The sequence below is a fragment of the Ruditapes philippinarum genome, unplaced genomic scaffold (genome assembly GCF_026571515.1).
Source record: "Ruditapes philippinarum isolate M1 unplaced genomic scaffold, ASM2657151v2 ctg7188_1_1_1_1, whole genome shotgun sequence".
NCBI classification, from domain to species: domain Eukaryota; kingdom Metazoa; phylum Mollusca; class Bivalvia; order Venerida; family Veneridae; genus Ruditapes; species Ruditapes philippinarum.
In genome coordinates this window covers 50,979-76,782 of record NW_026863412.1, presented here as the reverse complement: position 1 = coordinate 76,782, position 25,804 = coordinate 50,979, and the positions used below count along the sequence as shown (strand labels likewise).

At 34.7% G+C, this 25,804-nt stretch overlaps 1 protein-coding gene across 1 annotated transcript; it reads right to left on the bottom strand.

The window, feature by feature from the left end:
* Positions 1-1,433: 1,433 nt before the first annotated feature.
* Positions 1,434-24,616, bottom strand: LOC132722059 (guanylate-binding protein 1-like; the record flags this gene model as incomplete). Its single annotated transcript, XM_060706480.1, has 8 exons — positions 24,429-24,616; positions 24,026-24,153; positions 18,845-18,954; positions 17,253-17,710; positions 4,307-4,581; positions 2,611-2,829; positions 2,038-2,134; positions 1,434-1,565 (listed from the first exon to the last, which is right to left on the bottom strand). Coding segments are annotated over exons 1-8 (1,504 nt in total), but the record flags the coding sequence as incomplete, so codon positions are not given.
* Between the last annotated feature and the right edge of the window lie 1,188 nt (positions 24,617-25,804).

Sequence of the window (25,804 nt, the reverse complement as noted above, 5' to 3'; positions counted from 1 at the left end):
ATTATTTCAGGCACGAACGGGCACCTGAGTAGAACCGCCGACGTTCCGTAAGCTAGCTGGAAAGCTTCCTCACCTGAAAGAATCCAAAGTCCCTGTCGGGATTCGAACCCACAGCGGTGAGGGGCAAGTGGTTTGAAGTCAACGACCTTAACCACTCGACCACGGACGCCCCAACAGGTCATTGAATGATTTAATGAGATAACCAGCACAAAAAGGCATCAAATTAATTTTGTGTTGCAATACAGTCCGGTTAACAATACTCAAAGGCAAAGGAACTATACATGGCAATTTGTCATACTTATTAGTTTTCCATGATTGAAAATATTTTGTGATATTTTAGAGTTATTAGATAACCTTGAGACTGGTGTAACTTTTTGTTAATAATATATATATATATATATATATATATATTCATGCGAACAAGTAGTGATACTGACATTTTAATTAACGTCTCATCATGTAATTAAAGTTGATGAACTGTATACCAAATAAATTTTGCTTTGTCTGTCACCCAGCTTTATCCGCAACTTTATTATAATTAAACATTTAAATGAAAAGAAGAGAACGGATTTATTTAGCATCCTACTTGTTTAAAAATATTTAACTGATCAAAAGTTGAATCGAAACGAATATTTAGCAAATTGAAATTTTAAACATGATAAATAGAATACTAGAAATATCAGTCTGAGAGCTCTATTTTCTAAACCTTGCCTGATAAATTTCATAACATCAATCACAAGTATTGGTATTCTTTATTTATGCTAGCGTCTTCATATGGCTGACAGCATGCGTACACATATATGTACGACCATGAATATCAAAAACATTTTTAATAGGACGGGTAGATGGGGAAATAATATGTCAATAATTACTAAATTGCAGCCACCGTTTATCCCAAGGTGATCGTTAGCGGCGACTAAATGGGTTCAAATGATTGGAGTCTATGGTCTCTTAGCTGCATCAGGTCAGGTGATTATTACCCTTGGTGTTACTTTAAGCTTGTTACACCCGAGGATAACCAAAGCCTGTTCCCTTTTTTCAGTGCTATATGACCTAAATTGTAGTTGGGCACCGTAAAATCAAACAATACAAACAATTCCAATGAATTGTTTTACATAATAATATTCAGATTTTTTTTTCAAAATTTTATAATTAGCACATTGTTTCTTATGTTCATACATTCCCTTACAATGCCGTATTAGGTCAAAGTATATTTGCGGCATATTAAAGTATTTCTTTATGAAAATGAATAGCTATAAAAGATTAAATGGAAAGATTTGCAAGTGTTATATAACTGGTCGCAAATACTGAAACATTTAATCTGTTTTCTTCTTCAACTATGTTATACTAAACTAGTTTCCGAAAACTTTAAAATAGCACAAATCATATCCTTTACATAATGGAACACATCCTTCTTTTCTTGACAGATTTACTCAGTTCATCATAATTAGCTTTTAGCTCTGCTAGTTCTTTCTCCAGATATAGATTTCTTTTTCCGTGCTCTTCCATAAGAATGCGCTCAAGTTGGCATCCCATCCTATTGTTTATTTCGTTTTGAATTTTATCTGAGAAATAGTGACAAAAAGACCGTTATAAAAATGACGAAAATACACATGATATGGGTAGGATATTTTCTTCACTATACATTATGTACCTAAACTTTTGTATTCTGATTTTTACTCGTACCATTTTTTTGTCAAGGGATCAATTGCTTAAAGGACCAGAGTATATTAAAGAAAAGAATTATACTACCTAATATATACTTTTATAATATTATTTTGAAGAATAAACGCTACTCGGCATTTGACGCTAGTCAATAAAGAGCATACTTTATAACTAAACTTTATAGTGAAAAACAAAATAGGGTTATTTTGGTTCGGCCCCAACTTTAACGGGGTCGATGCAAATTTTTCGAACATCGATTATTATTCGGAAATCTGAGTCTCTTAAAAATTATGTTGACATATTATGTTTTACGCTTTGAATGTGTATATTTATTTATCTTTCATGATTGTTTCTATAAACAAAATATAGTACCGTATTGGCCTTTGTTCTTTTGTCCAGTTGCAATGCGGTACAGTGTCATCTTATCATCAGATTTGCTCTTCGTAAACTCGTCAAAGCACTTAAATAGCTGCGAAGAAACAATCATTTGCATGAGAGATTTTAAAGGTATCTAACATTTAACTGAAACAACTTTAATTTATAAGAAAACAAAACGTCTGTTTCTAGATGAAGTATAAAATGTATTCATTTAATATGTGATACTTTGTTGGTAAGCTGTAAAAAATTAAAAACAAACTGCACTTAAACACAATGGGAACAAACGTATTGTAATGTTATTGGGGGTAGAGACAAAGAAAATATTAATCTCCGCTCCCATATCCCCAATTTTAAGCAGTGAATTTCAAACATGACGAATCACAAACAAGATATTTGCTTCAAAATGATTATCACTCAAAAATGAATTTTAAAGAAGAAAATAATAAAGAACCCGAAAAAGGTCTCATCTATTTTTAGTATGTATGCCTACATGGCGAATCTTTTAAGGTTCACTCAAGTTTGTACAAAGAATCAAAACATTATTTGTAAGAAGCAACTAAGTCTTACAACATCTTTGTCATACTTCTTCTTCGCTTCGAAGAACTCCTGTTTTAGTTGTTCCATGTCAGTTTCGTAGTTACAGTAAGCTGTCTCACCCGTCATGTATCTACTTTTGTTTTTCCTTAACATGTCATCATACATTTTCGACAATTTCTTCGTTCCCTTTTCCATGCATGTTTTACTTATTTCGTTTTTCATCATATCTAAATGTGCCGTCATTTCCGCCTGTGAGAAATTATAACCTTTATTTTTCAATCAAAATAGATTTTTAAGTCCAACAAAACAATCAGTAGCAAATCTAGATTTAGATTTCAATTCTAGATGCAGTCCATCTCATAATTTCTATATTATACTGAAATTAAACAATATGTATTATAGATGTTTTTACAAAACTATATTTCCATAGAAACGGAAGTACCATTTCGCGCGTGCGAATTCTGCAAATAATGTATGGGAAGGTGCATTCTCTATTACTGGCTAAGTAAAGTTGGTCCTTTCTTAAAAAAAACTGTGTCTTTTTAATGACACTATATAGTCATATGGTTCCCATCTATGGTGTTATGTTAATACGAAATACAATAAGGGCATCAGTGATAACACAAGATAAAAATGTAAAATGAAAATGTAAATACTCATATACCCAAAAATCTATGTCTATTCAATAATTATTTTTAGTTTAAATATAATTTTCTGATTTTGATGTTCATGCGATTTACTTTATATTTTCATGCTGCATTTGATGTGTACTTAACCAGTATGTTATGCATGTCATTACCACCAATGTCAGCATCGTCATGTGGAAATAAAGAGTATATCTACCTATATTTTAAAAATGTGTTACGAAAAACTGAATTATTTCGCAATCCATAATGGAAATGTTCTTAACTTCTCAAGATTTTGTAACATCACTTAAACATATATTTGACTGTTTAGCATCACAGTCAAATAGGATTAATTATATATTCAGGCAAACCTGAGACTTAAAATGATTTTAGTCACGGGACAAATTGTATGAATACCAAACAAAACATGTTCATGAACGTGCATTATCACATGTTCTGCATTTTGTTTTTCAGAATGATAATTAATTACGATTTCACATGAACTATTTCAAGAAGAATAAAGTAGATATTTTTATTACTAATAAATATATTTCCACATTTTTCACAACTTATTTATAATTGTCTATAAACTTCTACTTTATTTGTATCCAGAGCGATAATATTATACCCTAAGGACCGCGTGGTAAAAGGGTATACAATCATAATTATAATAAAGTATGCGAAAATGTGATGACAACAGGCATCATTTACATGTTTCAGTTGAGATTTTTTTTATTTCAATGTATTCTTTTTAAAATGAGTTAATTACTGAATCAAATGTTTATTTATGTATCAGTCATTCCATTTATACATAGGATGCACGGGATTCTTATTTAAGTGCAACTGGTTTCAATATCATTCAACCAATTTTTCCGATTTATCACATGTTTGACGTCTCAAAAAGTTATTATTGATCGTTTCAAGATTATATGCAGTTCCAACAGAATTAATTATTTTGAAGATCATTTAAAATTGCATTTTTTTATTCTTCGGTGATGTATTAATAAAATACTTTTGAAAACTGATTACGTCAATAGATTTAACATTAAAAATTCATAAGTTAGAAAAATAGTGGGCTAAACAAAAATTAGTCTCTTTACCATTAGCTTTTCTTCATACTCGTTTTGAAGGTACACAAATGAGCCTTCACGGTATGCTGAATTCACGCGATCAAACGTTGGGAGAAACTTGTTCTGAAGCTCCTCTTTGTTGCGTATATTTTTGAATTTTTCCATGTCTTTCTTGAACTTTGTAAGCACCTTCTGTAAAACGCGCTCGTTACGCTGAACAGACGCTTGTCCATAAGCATCTTGACACTTCAATGGACTACCTTTCCTCAGTGAATTTACGTAAAACGTGATGAGAGATGTTAAATCTTGAAAAAATAATGCCATAGACGAATTAGTGCATCCTTACAGTAAAGCGTACTGTGTTAAAGTAACATACTCATCCTAGTGCAAATGATGACTGCAAAGGTAAAAGTCAAAATAACTACATTTTGACACAGTTTTGTTCAATTTAATCAAAAATTCATGTGACCCACGGAAATGTCTACTAAAATCGTTCAGAAGTTATTGGTATTGTTCAGTCTTATAAAGAGCGGGCAGTCTTTTTAATCACTCTTTAGGTATCTTTTATATTGGCCATTGGCTAGGATAAACAACAAGATTATCCGAGGCGAAGTTGAGGATAAATTTTTGTTTGTCCCAGCAAATTGTCTTCTTCACGTCTGTTAGAAAACACTTTTGAAGAAAATACGAGTAATTGTATCTGACTTATACGACGATTAATAGTAAAACACAGATAAATAAATATACAACTTTAATAAAATGTATTAAGATGTAATTGAAAATAAATTGATGATACTTCTTGTTGAAAGCATAAAACTACAGAAAACTATGCATGGCAAATTGTATTCCCAAGAATAGTTTTGAGACGTAATTCATTTTTTTACATATAAATGTTCTGCATCATTTGCAAGGCGACTATGAAATTGTTGTTTGTACAGGCAGGGGAATTTTGTCCCCTTTTTATTAAGTTGAACACTTAATAATTAAGAGTAAGGAACGAAGTGCGCATGTGTAAACAGAATATAGTAGCCCCACCCTATTTGGGCGACGTGACATTGGTAAATATTTAAGCGAGAACCAGGTATACACCGCTTTTTATGGCGTTTTTTGTTTTGTTTTTAATAACTCCATGGAGAAAATAGAGACAAACACAAGCATTTTAGACATTTTGAATTAACATTATATAATTTATTGTTCCAGTGACTTCAAACTGACTGGCTTGGAAAATAATAAATATTTTTATGACTGTGCTCTGTAAAACAATGTGCATCTAACTGTGTAAAATAATTCTTAAATTTAACAATAAGTGTCTTTTTAATTAGATGAAAACAATTGTCAGAATAATCATGCAGTTTATATGTAGATATATATATTTTACAACGAGTTAATATTTCTCTACAGTGATATATTGTAGATGAAACAACGAGTTAATATTTCCTTACAGTGATACATTGTTAGACGGCGCGTAGTACATATGCATTTGTCCGTATAGCAATGGGGAAATTTCAGACTTGATTTTGTGGATTTTTTTTTGATTTTTGTTTGTTTTTTTTGTTTTAACAAAATCAAATTTTCTAATAGAAATAGCTTTTCTGATGTACAACATGTTCCAGAGCTTTAAGAGATCAAAATAAACGTTTAACAGCCAAACGAACGTGTGCGGCATGTTATTCATTTAAATAATTAACATTTAAGTTACAAAATAGATTAACTGAGTGAAAAAGTTCGATTATTTTAAAACGTATCACAAATATTTGCAATAGGTTATTTTGAAGGATTGATTCTGTGACCAACGATTGCTTTGCCTAGATTTTTTATTACATTTTGTGGTCCAATATCTAGATTCTAGGCGAATATGATTCGAGTAGTTTAATCTTTTATAAATAAGTAAACACTACGTAACAAAGAATTGATTATATATATCAATTTATTCATAACTATTATTTGATATTACAGACATATTTTCGCTATTTGTAAAATAACAGACAGTTCGTCCTCAAAATTATTCGAACATTGCGCACCAATATTTAACTGGACATACGTCTTTTCTTGACTAAAGACGTTTCAAATACAAAACGAAACTAATTAATGCAATACAAGACGAGTAGTTTATTTAAGTAAAAGTGCAGCCGGGTCACATCATACATTTATACATGTAAATGAAAAACATTTTTTAGGAACATGTCTCGAGATCTAACAGTAAACGATCTATGAATACATTTCTAAATTCAATACAAATATAACTGATTAAATATCAGCTTTATACATGTATATCTACTGGTTTTGATATTACAAATGAAAATACCATATACCTGCGAAAACATGTTAAAACATTCCAAAATATTTAACTAAACTTCCGTACAATTTAGTGAAACTTGTAACCAAAATATAACACAAAGATTGAATGACGAACCGACTCGCCCAGGTAAAAAACAGAGGTAAAAACATTTTCTAAATGAAAATAGCTCTGGAAACCATGTGCCCATTTGTCAATGTCGGGCCTCATTCCTTGCAGGTATATGGTAAAGCATCATAAATGTAGCATAACATATATACAAAATATATTGAGCGTTACACTTGCTATAATATTTTCAACAAGGAAAACGTATTTCATGAAGTAAAATACAACTTTTCATTTTCTTTTTTAACTAGTGCGTGATTAAAAGCCTGCTATAATGTATGTATTGTAAAAAAGCTTACTGAAAGTATGTGATTAAAAGTTGAAAAATCAGGGGAAAAAATCCACTTTTAATATTACACCACGAATAAAAATGATATAAAATTGAAAGTGTACTTTGTTAGAAATCGTCTGGGCAGAAGTGAATAAAAATATTTACACTCCGTATTTATAACCCAGATATAGATAGCCTACTCGAAAAAGCACGATAATCTCGTGCACAACTGACCATTACCTCCAAAACCGTAAACTATGTACGTTTCAAGAAGACAACTATTTCACGCTAGACTACGAAACGCGTGAAATTAATATTCTCGGCACATATTGTCTTGAATTTACTTTCAGTTTACCAATCATTTCAATTTCATTTGTTATCCAATTTATTTTGCTTCGACCAGACGTTTCAATCTTTGTCGCAACAGACAAACATTTCAGAATTTCAGACACATACCAAGAACATGGAGAAAAAATAATAAGTACTTCAGATATTCAACTGTAAAAGAGAACGATTTTCAATCAGATTTTGTACATTACATGATTTGGCGGCGTCTTTGATGTGCAGCATCAACATATAACTTGTTTTAGATGGAGTATAAATATCATGTTTAAACCTGTTGCTTTGCGTATATTAAACTCATATATATGTAAATGTCAAATCGTTAAAAACAGGACATATGCGAGTTTAGAGAGAGATTTTACATCAGTTAAGGAGAGACACGCTGATAACGCTGATAGTGTTTAGCGTTTATTTTTTTGTTGAGAAGAGAATTTGTTGTTTTGAAGAGAGTTTTGTTGATTTGCTGAAGTTGGTTGAATATAATTGTGGTGATCTTAATTGATCAGGGTTTATTGGTTGTAATTAGTTGTTTTGGTGGTTGAGTCAAATCTGTTTCTGAAGATATAATTGGTTGATATTGGTTGAATGTTTTGTCTTGTCAAGATTATATTAGTTGATGCGTTGTTTTGAGTATAAATATAAATATGTTGTGCTTTAGTTTGCTTTTCTGATGCTAATTAGATTTTGTGAAGTTAATATTGTTGGTTGAATGTTTGTAGAGTTGTAAAATATTCATATTTGTGTTCTTCATTTTGTGGTGATTTCATTGTTTTGTTTGATCATAAGTTGTTTAGTGCTTGGGCTCGCCAGGTGTCTAGTATTGTTTCGTATAAAAGGCGTATACTTGAAAGATATTTCGTATAAGTGGTTAATAAATGATGTGTGTTTGTTTTTTTGGGTGTAAATATTAATCAGAGTTTGTTGTTTAAATGTATATAGGATTTGACATAGAAAAAGATAAAATACCTACAAAAATAATAGTGTTAACTAAACAATTACATGCTAGGTCTCCAACTGAGAATATTTCAATCTTAAGTCAGGCGGTGCTGTCCGGCCACCATATGTTGGAAATTGGTTCTAGTATTTATTGCTAAATCTTTCCTTAGATTAAATAACATCAAGGCAGTCATTCTCCTGACAACAATTACTCTTTTTTCTAAATATTTGAAATCTATTTAATTGTAAATTCTCACCTAGCATAATGACAATTGTGTTTACAAACAAATACAAACAACAGTAGGGATTAAAACAAGATATGTGTGTTAAACATGTATACCCCCTTTCGGCAGCCAATTAGTCTTGTGACCAGTTTATTATGACTGACTAACCTAGTGACAAACAATCAATAAGGGTTATTAAACTGGTCATGACTAGTCACAAGGTAACTGTGACCGCAAAGGTTGTGTGCAGCAATTTTATGACAAAGTTATTACAAATCTTACCAAATAATATATGCATAAATTTTATGAATCATGTAGGCCTCATAAATGACAACCAAGTTGTCATATCACATAAGACCTTAAAATGTGTATACCAAAAATATTTTTATTAAAAAAAATATCAATCAAGGCAAATTGAGTTGTTAAGTTATTGTTCAGAAACAGTCTTTACATACAAGGTGAATATGACATTGACCTAAAATGATCCTTAAATCAATAGGGGTTATCTACTGGCCAAGACCAATGCACCTATGAAGTTTGAAGGTAAAGGGCCCATGAGTTGGGATATTGATCAGAAAGCGTTGTTAGCAATAAGGTCAATGGATCAGAAAAGCTTGAAGGTTTAGGGTCCATGGGTTGTCCAGTTATTGATAGAAAACCATTTTGAAAGACAAAGTCAATGCAACCTTGACCTTTGACCCCTTAACCCCAAAAACAATAGGGGTCATCTACTGGGAAACACCAGTGCATTTACAAAATTTGAGGGCCAACAGCCCATAGCTTGTGAAGTTATCGATTGGAGACTGTTTTTACTACGAGGCCAATGCAACCTTGTTCTTTGATCCTTTGACCCCAAAATCAGTAGGGGTAATCTGCTGGTCATGAACAATCATCATACCAAGTTTGAAGTTCCTATGCCTAATCGTTCTTAAGTTATTGATCGGAAACCGTTTTTACCTACAAAGTGAATTTGGCCTTGACCTTTGATCCATTGACCCCAAAATCAATAGGGGCCATCTGCTGGTTATGAACAATCACCATATTTAGTTTGAAGTTCCTAGGCTTAAGCGTTCTAAAATCATTGATCGGACACTGGTTTTACTCACAAGGTCAATGTGATCTTTGCCCATTGACCCAAAATTCAATAGGGGTCATCTGATGGTCATGAACAATCATCACACCAAGTTGAAGTTCCTAGGCCTTAGCGTTCTTTTGTAATTGATCTGAAACTGTTTTTACCTACAAGGTCAATGTGACCTTGACCTTTGATCTATTGACCAAAAAATAAATAGGGGTCATTTGCTGGTCATGAACAATCATCATATCAAGTTGAAATTCCTAGGCCTAAGCGTTCTTTTGTTTTTGATCTGAAACTGTTATTTTACCTACAAGGCCAATGTGACATTGACCTTTGACCCATCATTGACCCAAAAATCAATAGAGGCCATTTACTGGTCATGATCAATCATCGTACCAAGTTTGAAAGTCCTACGCCGAAGCGTTCTTAAGTTATTGATCAGAAACATTTTTTACCTACAAGGTGAATTTGGCCTTGACATTTGATCCATGGACCCCAAAATCAATAGAAGTTTTGTGCTGGTTATGAACAATCATCATACCAAGTTGAAGTTCGTAGGCCTAAACGTTCTTTTGTTATTGATCTGAAACTGTTTTTTACCTACAAGGTCAAAATGACCTTGACCTTTGACCCATTGACCCCAAAATCAATAGGGGTCATTAACTGGTCAGGCACTACTAGTATCACCATACCAAGTAAGAAGGCTTAAGCGTTCTTTAGTTATCACTCGGAAACCATTTGGTCCACGGACCGACCGACAGACAAATGCAAAGCAATATACCCCCTCTTCTTTGAAGTGGGGCATAATTAAGACAATACATGTATAATGGCTTCACAATGTTAATCCAGGGAAGTGGTTGTATATTAATGCTTGACAAAATGCTTTGAAAATCAACATAGAACATAATTCACTGAATGCAAAATTGTAACCAAACAGCCCTGAGCCACAAGAAAACCTAGCAGCCTTCTAAGCACAGTATCAAATGTACTGTTTGGTCCATCGCTGGACAAAGAAATGCTCAAATTTAGGAAAAAAAAAGCAGAAAAGGCAGCAAAGGAAGGTGGATATCAAATTGATCAGTAATATTTCAGTAAAAATGAAAGAAAATCAGTCGGCATCAAAAGAAAATATTTCTAGACCAGCACAATATCCATCGAAAATGTACTAACACTGAATCTGTAGTATCTGATTCTACAAAACTCCATGTACATTTATAAACTATATAAACTCAAAATCTGAAAATGAAAAAAATTAAAACTACTAGTATTATCAATCAACTGAAAGCACAGACTTTCAGAAAAAAAAACTGTCAATAGTGAGAAAAATGCAAAATTATCTTATTCTTCAAAAAGAAAGTGTTAAACAAAGAAAAATGGAAAGGACTCATTAAAACAATAAAATAAAAACTATAGGAATATGCCTCTGCACAACATTTGCATCAAGGCACCATTGATGCACATCAGTCAGATCTAGCATCCATGACAGAGTAATTTGAAGAAATTTCAAGCTCACTCGACCTAGTGAAGAGAAGAACAGGAAATGCACCATCAGAACGAGATGGCACTTCTACGAAAAGAACTGATACATGACGGTGGTATACCAAATAATGTAGTACAGTAGGCCTATGGTATAGGTTCCGGAAGTTAACGGAACGTTCCGAACTAAACGAAACTAGTGAGGTTTCGGCTGTGAGTGATGACATCTTGTAAGGTAACAAGTCCAAGAATAATCGTCATATTCCTGCTTGACTTCTGACCATCCTAGGAAGGTAACTCCATTGATTGTTTGAATTCTTGGTTTTGTTCATAGATGGCCAGTCTGCTCGGAATTTCTACGGGAATCTTCTTAGTTAAGCAAGAATTGCCATAGATTTCCGCTTAGTAAGGACATTGCCTGAAAAGTTTATTTTTCGGATTACCTTTTTGTACTGCTGTCACTGGTATATTACCTATTTGGCACATTATTATCCTCGTTCCAGTATATGATCTTTTTGCCATTTAAAGAAAATAGCTGTAGGTATTGTTGAATGTTTGAATTGAGTCATTTTCAATTGAAATACAATTAATTAATTAATTGAAAATTTCTGTAGATTCATGTAGGGGTATTTACTAAAAAGTGAATTCTTAGAATTTTCACAGGATACAGAGGTAAAACATTCACCATTGAGTGTAAAATCGGGGGGGGGGGGGCTTTGGCTGCAATTAATTTTGCACCTGTGAAACAGTTAAAGGCGATACCAAATGTTGGTACAAGGCTTGCCAAGGCTATTGTCGCTGTGCGGGAAGGCTCTGTTTATATCACCAGGGATAATTTACAATCTGTCGTCGCAAGTCGACGGTCCTTGCTGCTCATAAGCAGCAAAAACAACCATCTGGTAGCACCCTTGTGTCAGATGATCAGACTTTTGCAGAGAAACGTCTGACATTAATGTCACTGGCGGATTTTACAACCCAGACTCCCGCCCGCATTACCTGAGCCACATTATACCATCCCTAAACGTACCATACCTTGTTCGGTAAGGCGCCATCTATCTCTGGGGGTTTAAGGGCCCATAATCTTATATCGGCCCTTCCCATGCGTTTGTCTTATGCTGGTCAGACTCCTTCAGAATCATTCTATTTAAAGTTTACCCGCTATGTCCAACAAGGCGGGTGGACAGAAGAAGAACAGGTAAACTGGCTCGTCTGGTGTCTGAAAAAATTCGCTGGAATACTGTGCGCTTATCCATGATCAGGAAGGTTATCTTACCTATCAAGGTGGTAGGCAAGTTGGCCGCCTGTTTTGGCCAAAATGAGTTACCGGTTTCTACACAGGTAAGATATCAGAATACAGCGCAAGAAACTTCAGAGTCACTGGAGGAGTGTTCTCTCTAGGTTATGAAGCTTTTAGGAAGATCCAAGAGGAATTTGTCACTGCCCAGACAGTGAACAGATTATACCTGGGTATTGTGGATAAGGAGGCGGGCAATCATGTCTCTATGCAGCAACCCCATTCTGTGCATGCAGCAATACAAATGGTCCACCAGTACCAGCTGTTCCATTCTGCAATGTATGGTGACCGAAACAGGAAACCCGAAAAAGGTTTTTTTGTTGTTATATTCCAGCCTTCACGGGAGCAACAGGCTATGTCAAAAGGTGATCTGAGCAAAGCTTTTGGTGACCTTGAGGCAAAGATTGACAAAAACGGTTCCAAGGAGCGCAATTGCTTACTAAGTTTCAAAATGTTTTCGCCAAAAGTGAGTTTGACCTTGGTGACTTCACTGATGTAGATTGTCAATGATACTGGGGATGCAAATCCTGTGAAGCAACATATATGGCGAACGCTTGCATGGTTCGCAGGGAAGAAGAAGCCCACCTTCAGAAAATGCTGAGGGTAGGGGGTCATACAAGATTCCAAATCAGATTGGAAGTCCGCTCCAGTTTTGGTCTCTAAATTGGCGGCTTTATGCGTTATTGCATAGACTATAGGAAATTGAATGAGGTTACAGTCAAAGATGTGTATCGATGATTGCATGAACACAGTTGTTGGCAGTGTTTGGTTTTCAAAATTGGATGCAAATTCTGCATACTTCCAGTTAAGAATGAGAGAAGGCGGGAAAAATGTATTACAAGGTACTTTCCTTTCGAACATGTTTGCATGGTCTTTGTTTTATTTGATGCCCGCGCCACATTTGCCAAAGCGATGATCTTAGTGCTGTAATTCCCCTGTGTTGTACCACTTACCGTTCGAAGGGGATACCCCTCTATGCGTATTTCTTCACATGTCTGTATGGTTACTTCTTTTGAATGTTTGCATGTTTTGTGATTTTGTCGTTAACGATAAGTATTTACTCACCCCCCTTCTCTCATTTTTGACACCCCCTTTCACCCTTATAGCCCCTGTCCCTTTAATTCTCATATGGGCCCGTTTTAGATTTTATTATTTCACACATAGCTAGTCCCAATCCTCTTTTTGCCATCCTTACGTCCACTCCCAGTTTTGGTTTGGTGCCTTCTGGGTGCCCTGCTGTGGTGGCTTGGGTGTGTCGGGGTCTGCGTATTGTGAACGTTGCATTTGCTTTGAAGATCTTTATTCTCATCTTTTAGTTCTCAGAATCTTGACATGGAAGACAGTCTCAGCTTTTTTAGATGATATCATCGTGCTTGTACGCAGTTTTGAGGACCATCCCTCAAACTTACGGGTGGTCCTTTCGAGATTTCGGAGGGAAAGTAGTGTTTCTAGTCCGAAATGTGAGTAAACACAAAATTACTATGACAGAACATGACATAGCAGTTGTAAGGGATTAGCCTGTTCCCAACAATGCCAAGCAGGTTTATGGGGTGGGTTTATTATTATAGAGGGTTTGTAAAGGACTTCTCTAAGATAGCAGTCCTATTGCACGCCGTCAGTGCAAAGTCAATTTTGTCTGGGGTGAAGAACAGGCAGAATCATTTAAAACTTTGAAGTGCCTCTGGTGTTAGCATTACCAAATCAACATGACGACTTTATCTTGGATACGGACGCTTCCAATGATTCGATTGCAGCACAGCTCTTGCAGGTACAAGATGGTCAAGAGAAAGTTGTCGCGTATGGTAGCTATATTGCATGACGAGGAAAGAGCCGCTAGTAGTCGGTCAGTTCACCAGACAATTCCGACACTTCTTGAAAGGCAGACCATTTGTGGTTAGGACTGACCATTTAAGTCTGAGATTGTTAATGAATTTCATGGAATCACAAGGCCAATTGGTGAGATGACTGGAAGAGCTGTCTCAGTTTCTCCTTGTCGCTGGATCTCGTGCCTTTGTCTTATAATGGTTTCATGATAACCGCCATATGAACACAGCTGCGGATGTTTCAAAATTCAAAATTGTACCAGTTCATGCTGAATATTGAATTCTGTTTAAGCCGGTGCTAGGGTGCGTGGGCGGTAACTTGCACTTTCCATTACCGTCCATGAACAGGCTCAATCAAGCCGAGACTGCAACATTTTCAATTTTAGGGACTTCAAGGTCCATCTCCCTGGCAAATTCTGGATGTCTGTTAGTGGAGAATGTGTGACCAATATGAGGTTAGGAGCACTAGAAATGCTAGAAACAAGGAAATGCTGTGACAGCTTTGTTACACTTACGTTGTCAACTGGCCTTGGTTTCAATGCTGGAGAGACATCAGTGACGGTTTGAAGTTCATGTTCGAATTGTCTTCTGAAGAGAAAGACCTTAGCCTGAGTCTTCCAAGAGCTTTTGACAGCTCTTGTCAATTGGATAGAACAAGGAGACAATTAGCTTTTTCTTATCCTTCGTTGGCAGCAATTTTTGCTGCGAAGGCTCAGGATGAGGGATTCGAAGTCAATATCATTGGGAGCAGCAACCATTTGCTGTGACCCTGACAACCATCCTTCGGATTCACTATTTCAACCCTTGGTTTATGAGGGGGTTGTCGTTATCTGTGGCATTCTGGAGAGGCTAGCCAGGGCAGATTTTGGTGTTATATGCGCGCAGCAATTTGGAAAAGGGGATGAGGCCATTTTGTCCCTAATGTACCAACTAGAAAGCCACCCAAAGGTACAGAGGAGCAGTTGATCAATCTCCACTGTTTCTCTAGAACCAAATAAAAAGAAATCTGGAAACAAATGTACATGAGGGATAATGAATACGTGTAACATCCCTCGCTCCAAGACAGTCATGGATCCTTGCTCGTTAAGTTCCCAAGCTTAATTTTGGTTGAACTCAGTGGTCAGACTGTTCAGGCCAGCAAACCTTGATCAGATAGCTGTTGTCTGTGACATTCAGCCTTTTCGAATGTTACTAGGGATTGATGCTCCCTACTTTGCTCCAGCGGGATACCAACATTCCACTCCGGTCCTGATTGGAACGACAGCTGCCTGTGTTGCCTATATGACATACCGTGATTGGTGGAAGTTCAGCAGCAAGACACTGCTAATACAGAACGCATGTATCTCGACCGGAAGGCCCCTGCCTCCGATTAAGTATTTGTGGTATTGTGCTGGCTGGAAGGGGTCGGTCCACTCATGTAGACCAGGTTGACCAGCCCTCTGGTTCATGGCCTAGTACCAGTACTGGTATGAAAATAGGAGAGAAATAAAGAATCCCTAAAGAACACATAAAAAAACGACAAAATTGAAAATGTTGCAGGCTCGATTTCATTGAGCCTGTTCATGGACGGTAATGGAAAGTACAAATTTGCATGTCCACGCCCCTAGCACAGGTTTAAGCAGTATGCATCAGTATGAACCCGGGAAGCTCTAGAGTGCCCTTAGATTAGACTGTTTTGGTGATTGCCAGTGATTGGTTAACTTCCGTGAGCTACAGACCCCTCTTGAAGAATAGGATATGGAGGAGTGTAGTACCGTATAGTATAGGTTCAGGAATTTAACGGAACGTTCCGAACTAACCAGAACTGGTGAGATTTCAGCTGTAGGTGACGCAATTTGTAAGGTAACAAGTCTAAGAAGAAACGGTATATTCCTGCTTCACTGCTGACCATCCTAGGAAGGAAACTCGAGTGATTGTATTATAAACCCTTTGTAATCAATCTGCATAGGTTCTATAATAACACTAAAGACGCTATAGACACCGCTATACCAACACTTAATACAAAGACATCATCAACCAAAGAATTATACAGAAAATCAAACGACTCGGAGAAAAGTTCACCTTCTGCAAGAAATGTGGGTCAGACTAAGAAACATGAAGTAATCATCTTGGATGATTCAGCTACAAAATGACTAATTAGAAAAAAAACTCGCATCTGGTAAATGTCAGCATCAAATCAATAAATGAAGCATCTATCAAAGACATCAACAAAGTAATAACTGATAATAAATTACACAAAGATGACAAAAAGAAGCAAATATAGTCATCCTGCAAACAGGCATTAACAACATTTCAAATGCATACACGAGAGGAATTCAATGAACTTACTTTTTGCTACAATCAATAAACCCTAAAGAAAAATTGCTGTATCGTCTATCCTGCGAAAAAGAAAAGATCTATTGTCAAAAACAAATATCGTTAAAGAATAAAGTCTTCTGCAGGAATAAAGAGTTTCTCTTTATTGACATAACCTGCGCCTTTACAATTATAAATGATAAGGTTAATCAAACAAAGTCTTTTCTTTGGTGAAAGCAGGCTAAATAAAGAAAGTTTAACTGCACTTGAAAAACAACTAAGTGCAGGAATAAGAAAAATCTCTACCACTTCTAGAGAACAAATAAACAGGCCTCCAGAGCACAAAAACTTTCGAAATACCCAATGTACAAAGTTACTATCCAGCACCCGTTTACTATATATAATATAAGCGAGGTATATATAACTCGCCGAAGCGTATTTCATGATGTAGTATGCAGTTTGCAAGTTCAATCCTAATGAAAGTGTTCAAAGACTTTGAGGAAATTTTAATTTTTCTGTATTTTGTCTTCACTAAAACATTCAAACTGCTTTAAAAGTACATTCTCAGTTATGAATAAGGTTTCCGTCTAAAGCTTTCAAATACTGTTCTCTATGCCTATAGGCTATAACAAATTTAAAGAAAGACATCCCCGAGGAGCAAGTTTTTGTCGCTCTCAAAGACTGGCCTTTTTAACAATAGTTCTGACAATAAAAAATCGCAGAAAATTGCAAGCATATCTGTCTTGGCAATTAAATTTACTTCTTTGGAATATTTAAATATCATTTCGTTTCTTATTTTTATTTATAATACAATTTCCGAATCAAAGCATACATACCTGATCCATCTAATGGTTTCTTGCTTGCGTTGCAAATATACTTAGGTTTTCTGTCATAAACGTAACTTTGCAATTCTTTGATGTTTTCGACAAAACTCTTCGCTAAGGATGTTTCATCTAATTTTTCGATTTCCTTAAGATTCTCTCCCAAAGCTGGCTGTGCAATCGTAAAACATTTTCTCTTTGGAAAATAATTCTTGATATATTCTTTAATGGTGTTGAATTTCTCTTGATTTTGCTGTTGTTTCTTTGGTAAGGTAGACACTTGTACTGGTTTAAGATTATCTTCAAGGTACTCAGTTGCAGTCCGGAGTTTTCCATCCTTTGTATTTTCCAAGAAAAAATCCCTGATGCACATAATCAGAGTGGGAGAAGCAACTTGGATTGTTTTGGCGTTATGTTTGTCTTCCGCTTCATCATCTAAAATTTTTATCGTGTCGGATAGTGAAGCTATGAAACTTTATTCATTAAGGAATTAATAAGTACTGAACATTGCGAACACTTTATAAAATATTTTTAATGTAATATAGAATAAATGTTCAAAAACATATTTATGTATTATTTCAGGGAAATAGGGAAATCGTTCTGTGAGACATTATAACAAATCCTTGTCAAAAGATAGCTCATGCACTAAACGTTTTTATAGATATCTATCTGATTCTTCCTTATTTTATGAAGTTCGTGCTTGTATATACCACAGTAGTAGAAAGCTTTAAAATATACTCAATCCAGGAACATACAAAAAGCTTTTTCATTGTTCATTATGTCAATCTGAATAAGTCTATTCAGGCAACCACTAGTTAACTTTGTGTTAAAGGTACTAAAATACAGGGTTACATGAAATATCAAGCAAAAATTGGATTGTTTATTATCAATATTCATCAAGAAATTTGAAGATTTTGTGATGATGGTAAAGTTTCTGATGCAAAGTGGCCACATAGATACAATAAAAAAGAAAAAAAGACAGGAGTCAATTGAAAATACGCGTCAGGTTGAAATACGTAACTCGGCTCTTACTGAGAAAACATTCGTTAAGTCTATTTTATATTTTATCATATATGCCAAATTAGCATTGTGTCAAGCTTCTAATGAATTCGAAAAGGTTAACTTACACGATTCTGAAAAAAAAAAAAACAACAACAAATCACTTTTAACCGACGAATGTCTAATGGGTCCCCATTTGCTTAACTCTGACCAGAAGAATAATTATGTAAAATGTACTGTCTTAAGAAGTTTTCTAAATATTCAATACATCAAAGAATGACATCTTTGATTGATATCTAATTTAGCATAATAATATCATGGGTAAATATATAGGTGAGAGTGAAACTGTCTTTATTCTCCAATATTTCTCCAATATTTCGTATTTAATGCGTTTTCTTTCAAGTAGACCGGCATAAAACATACAGTTGGTTAAATAAAGGTATGTATTTTGAAAGGTACTCATATTCTTATTATTTATAATTTGCTCTTTCGCTTAATTTTTTCTTGGTACTTTCCTTGATCAATCGTATCTTCAAGAACGATCAACTTTGCAAACAAACGGCAGAAAAGCGATCTATTCCTCACTTAAATGTATACTGAAAGGATACGCTAACTTGTCCAGGGTTGAGTAGTCGAACACAGACTTTACATTTATGATAAGTGTACTGCTCATCAAAAGTGTAAGACAAAACATATTACTGTCATGTTCGGGATCTCCCTAAAATTGAAATGAGAAATAGTATTCATACAGTTAATTCATAATATAAATTACTGGTAGGAGATCAGACGGTGTAGTCTCGACTTCCGATTGTCTTCTCTCATAGAAGTGTTGAATCATTCTATTTCTTTAATGAATTTATTGTTGCATATGCAGATATCTATCAACGAACACGAATGTGTACTTGAAGTCCAGATCCATATCTTTTGAAAAAGCATAATTTTGTGCTTCATGTGAAACCTCCCTTAGACAAGGGACGTTGGTAACGTCACTAACTCTGTTACAAATTCTTTTTTGTTTTAACCTAAAATGTTAGAATAGTATATTTAACAAAAAGTAGCGCATGGTTTGCAAAATGGAGAGAATATTCGTTTATTTCCCCTTTAACTAGTAAGCCGAGTAGTATGTCGTTCCCACGATAAAGCTTACTCTGTTAGATGAGGTACTGTCCGTTTTGTAATCATAGAGCGCACCCATTACCCTAAAAAGTAGCTATGTTAAATCCTTGAATTATTTCCCTTTTGTAAGTAAAAGTTACATCAAAGAATTTATGTATTACTCTAGACGATGCACATGCATTCTTTTTAATTATATGCCAAGGCTAAGAAACAACAAGTAAACGAAACTGTTGTTTATTGTATACATATTTTTAATCTTAATAGAATCTTATACTGTAATGCGCATGTCCATTATCTTCCCGCCACTTATATACTTGGAGCGTTCAGTGGTCATTAAACGATAGAACTAGCAACACGTGTCTGTGTTATATATATATTACAAGTGCACGCTCTGTGTACATATTAATAAATATACCCATAATACAACATGGTGTCAGAAGTTTACAAATTATAATTTTAATAATTTTTACAGTAAAACGTTTTATAATTGTATGTTTATAACGGAGTTATAAGAAATATGGAAAATAATCATCAACAAAATTCTCGCATGGAATTGGATCCGAAGGACTTAAACAGTGCGTTTAAAAATTTAAAGAACATTCAGAATTCATGTTTAAAGGGCAGTAGGCAAGTAAAACGGAAGAAGTTCAATGTAACTATTTAATGTTATGGGTCGGTGTAAAGGGCCGAGAGGTATACTCAACATGGACTTATCAAACGATCAGAGAAAGTAACTTACATCATATTATGATAAATTCGAAGAATATTGCAAACCGAAAAGTAACATTATATACAACAGATATCTTTTTAAATCAAGAGCACAACATGAAAACGAACCTTTTGAACAATTCGTTACAGAACTGAAAACGCTAATCAAAGATTGTGATTATCATGTGGGCATGCAGCAATATCTTTCTCGCAATCATATTGTTTTTGGAGTAAGATCTAGCAAAGTCAGACAAACTGATTGTGGAAGGCGCAGATCTAACACTTGAAAAATGCGTAGATGTTGCTCATACGTACGAATTGAGTCAGTCTCAGGCACAAGCAATTGCTAGCATCTCAACAGTCTGTTGATGCAATAAATCGACATCGGGGACGAGGCAACGGACGGACGAAATGCACACCAGAGAGACCGGAAGATGCCACCTCAGCAACAAGAACAACCACGACGACAACAACGATTTGAAGATTATAGAAAAAAAAGGTTACAGATGAGGAAATAAACATTTCATTTCTAATGAATGGGCATCACAGGGATAAACATGTTTCAAATGTGGAAGATTAAATCATTTTTCAAATCAATGTGAATTTAAATCTGTGCACGAGTTACATTATGAGGGTGGCACTGTGGATACCGTGTGTGAATCGAACGGCGAGAATGACCAAGAATTCTTTGTTCACACGGTAAATTCGTTTTCATCTTGTCCTGATCAAGTTTTTGTAAATGTTTCGATTGGCACGCAAGATAAGTTTAGCAATATTTATTGCAAAATTGATACAGTTTCAAAACTAAATTGCCTCCCAAATCACAAATTGAGGGAACTGAAAATTAAACACCCTTTAGAAGCCCCCAAAGCAAGGTAAACTTCATAAACAGGTGACCGGGAAATAATGGCTACACTGTAAAAACAATAACAAATCAGTGTGTTCCGAATTTTATGTAGTTGAGAGTTCTTCTACCCCGCTGTTAAGCCTCAAAACATCTGTAGATTTAGATCTGTTGAGATTAATGTATTCGGTCAATAAGATTGAATCGATTGACGCATCTGACCTTAGTAAGGACACTGTACTTAGAGAGTACAGATAATTGTTTCATGGGATAGGGTTATTTCCTGGAAAATGTTCATTGCATTTGAAGGAAAATGCTGTGTCTGATGTTTGTCCACCTAGAAAAGTACCTTTGGACTCGGAGATAAGATTTAAAAAGAGCTCGACTCAATGGGGTCAAAACAAATTATTTGTAAGGTTACAGAACTTACAAACTGGGTAAATTCATTAGTATTGTTGCAAAACCTTCGACCGGTAAGCTTAGATTCTGTCTTGACCCTAAGGTATTGAATGAAAATATAGAAAGGCCGTATTATCCATTTCGTTCTGTTGACGACATTACATCATAATTGCACGGCGCTAAATACTTCAGTGTATTAGACGCGACCATAGGTTACTAATCAATTATGTTAGACGACCACTCATTGTCACTCACGGCATTTATCACAGTATTTGGACGGTACAAATATTTAAGACTTCCTATGGGCATAAGAAAATCTCAAGACATTTTCCAACGGATAATTGACGAGACATTTGAAGGTTTACAGGGTGTGACGTCAATAATTGACGACTTATTAGTGTTTGTAAGCACACGCGCTGAACATGACATAAACCTTAAGGAACTAAGGTTTAGGATTTAATCCTGACAATCTGAAAAAAGTTCTAACAGAGGTTAAATATTTCGGTTACGTGATCAGTGCTGATTGACTAAAACCTGACCCTTAGAAAATTAGCTCAATTATCGAAATGAAAAATCCGGCAACTCGTGCTGTGCTTGAAACCCTGCTGGGTGTGATAACATACTTGACAAAATTCCTACAAAATCTATTGATGATAACTAGCCTGGTGCCAGAGTTATTACGCAATGACGTAGAGTTCAGATGGGATTCAGCCCAATCTGACGCTTTAACAAGGTTAAACAAGTGATTACACAAGCACCTGTACTCAGTTACTATGATTCATCGAAGCCTGTTAGATTACAATTGGATGCTTCGTCCAAATGCTTTTGGTGTTTGTTGCTTACAAAATGGTTCACCAATTATATACGCTTCAAAAACACTGGCATTGACCGAGACAGGATACGCAAAAATACAAAAAGAGATGCTAGCAATATTATTTGGATGCACTAAATTTATGCATTATATTTACGGAAGGCGCACGGTTGTCGAATCTGACTGTAAACCGATAGTATCTATTATGAGAAAACCACTTTATAGTGCCCCGACTAGGTTACAACAGATGCTTTTACAACTTCAAGATTTCGACCTAGGTGTTTTAATTGTAGAGGTAAAGATTTTCCTCTTGGAGATGCTCTTAGTTGGAATTACGTAACTGACAATTTTCCTAATCTGATTGACGGATTAGCAACACGTGTACACACTGTACTGAAATCACTACCGAAAAGTGATTTAAAATTGCATGAAATTCAAACAGCAACGCAAAATGATGCTCAGTTACAAACGCTTATTAGTGTCATTTCTAACGGATGGACTGACGACAGACGAAATTAGGATGCGACTGTATTAGAATAGTGGAATCATAGTGACGAATTGGATTTTGAAGACAATATTGTGTTCAAGGGTCCCAGAATAGTAATACCAAAATCTTTAAGACAGGACATGACTAACGCAGTACATGTAGGTCATTTTGGTGTAGAAAAACGACAAGACGGGCTAGGGATATAATGTTTTGGACATCAATGTCAAAACAAAGTACAGATTATGTACTAAATAGCCAGATTTGTTGTAAATATAGAGACTCAAATAAAAAGGAACAATAACATCCTCATGATATACCCCAAAGACCATGGCAATATTTATCATGCGATTTATTTATGTGGAATGTTCAAAATTTTATGCTTCTTGTTGGCGCTTACAGTCGATATTTTGAGTTCGACCAATTGACTAGCACTTCAAGTACGTGTATCATAAGAAAACTTAAGGTACATATCAGCAGATTTGGTATCTGTGAAAAGTTAAAAACTGACAATGGGACATGCTTTACTAGTGAACAATTTCAGAACTTTCTTAAACTATGGAAAATTAAACACGAAACTTCAAGTCCCACGCATGCAAATTCAAATGCACTTATTGAAGTATATGTTAAAATTGCAAAAACGCATTCTTTTAAAATTTGGAAAAACTGTCAGAATTCGAAGAGATAAGCTCTGGGAACCAGCCAAGGTTACAACCAAGCATAATGAACACTCATTCCACGTGCAGACCCCTGACGTTGCTGTTTATCGTAGAAATCGCCTTTTCTAAATAAAGCTCCTAAACTATCTGACTTGTCAAAACAAACACAACAACCATCAAAAGTAGATGAACCCCAGGAATCTATTTTTAGTGAACAAACATGTTAAAATACCCCTACAGAGTCCCTATCTCCTGCAAATGTGCCAGGTAAATCAAAACCATTCACAATCAATAGGTCAGGTAGAGAGGTAAAACCGAATAAGCTTTACTGTGTAAAAGATTGGACAAAGCGATAACATTTGTTGAAAAAGTCATGAGTGAAACTGTAAATTAGTGACATTTAGAAAGGATTAAATTTTTTGCTTGTTAATATTAATACATGTATATTTCAATGTCATCATTAAAAGATCAATAATTATACATGTATTTGATATACTTGAATGAATGTATTTTACAGATTAATTTAAAATATACTAAATGTGCTTATTTTTTTAAACAAGGGGAATGCTGTATATTGTATACATATGTTTAATCTTAATAATATCTTATACTGTAATGCGTATGTCCATTATCTTCCCGCCACTTATATACTTGGAACAATCAGTGGTCATTAAACGATAGAACTAGCAACACGTGTCTGTGTTATATATATTACAAGTGCACGCTTTGTGTACATATTAATAAATATACCCATAATACAACAGTAACCTTTTCAGGATCATCTAATCCCTCTGTGTCTAACAAAACTAACACTTGGTCCAATTGCGTTGGATGAAGTCTGCACCAGATCCATATCCCTTTTGTCTCTGATTGAGTTGTAACGCCAAGATTAAACCCTTAAAGTAAATGACGGTTTAGACACATGTTTAGTCTTAAAAATACCAGGCCATGCTTAATATTAGCATATATAATAGTATTGGTTTTGTCGTGAGAGGTTAAACTAGTACGCATTTGAATTTACATGGAATGTTTGCTTCAAAGTTAAACATACTTTTAACAATATTATACATTGCTGTTTTCACTGCTTCCGAGGGATCATCCCTTTTCCAGATTTCAATAATTTTAATCAACGATAATGCATGATATGTATGAACTGGTACAACTGACTTACCTGTTTTCTCACCTGCAATCCAATTCATTAAATAGGATTTACCAGTTCTATACAGACCACAGACACCGACAACATTAATTTTCATGTTAACTTGTGAAAGTTGAGACAAAACATGGCCATCTAACTGCAACAGTCCTTCTTCATCTGTATAAATCAATCGTTGCGGTATATCAAAAAGCTTCGATCTGCTTGTTCTGAAATACGTTTAGCAGCAGCTAAATACCAAAGCTAATCTTATATTATAGAGATTATATATAAAATAAAATTTATCATGTTCATCAACAGTAGCTCTTTGTTTTGTTTGTTTGATTGGACTTTACGTCACACTGACACATTATATGTCAGCTCTTTGTTTTGTTTATGGCCAAATGTATTAAAATACATTTAAAGTGTATACAATTTTGAGCAGTTTGAGTGTAAAATCCTATTGAAAATTACTTTGCAAACAATGTTGATAAAAGATTAAACTTACACATTTCCGATTGACATATCTTTCTGAAAAAAAAAGAAAGAAAAATCACAAACATTTAAAGGGACTGGAGAAAAACAGAATATAAAAGTTATATTACAGGGATCGGACACTCCCAGTTAACCCTATATAAATGCTTGAATATCTTGTCGTGCGCCCGATAAAGGTACATCGATCGATAATTTACCGGCGCTAAGCGTAAATGCCCGTTCGCAACGGATACTTACTTTAGAAAATACTATACAGCTTTTCCATTTATTATCCGATTTTGGAAATTTAAAGTTTATTTTGAAGAAACATACTTGTTTAATTCAAATATCTAATTTAATTTTAAAGGTACAGTTTATCTGTCCGCAACGACGATTAAAAAATTAACTTGACGAAACCGCGGTAAATTTACATTTTTTTTATATAAAAAGCAGGTATTTGAAATTTATTATTACGGTACCATAATAATTTCAGTTTCAAAATAAAAAAGAAGCCGATGTAAGTTATTCACAGATGATCAAAGATGCAATATTTAAGATTTATTGGGTTATGTAGTCAAATTTATTAACGCACAATTGTTTTACGGGTAATGTATTGCGGCCTTTACAATTCGCTCAACACGTGAAGAAAATTTATTCACTTTTTTTAGTACAAAATATTGCCGAGATTGTCAATATTGCCATATTCATAGAATATTTAAATTTCATTCATCATTTATATCATTATTATTTTTTGTAAATCTGTTTTCAAATGTCGGTGCAGTGAAGTAGACAATCATCGTAACAGTAAAGTTCTCTCGTGTGGCTGTCTCGATTCCGGCCTTTTTAATGTCACTCGTATATTTTAATCCGTATATTTTAATTATTCTTTTTATTTGAATGCCTGCAGAAAGATATTTATGATACTTTTTAATGTAACG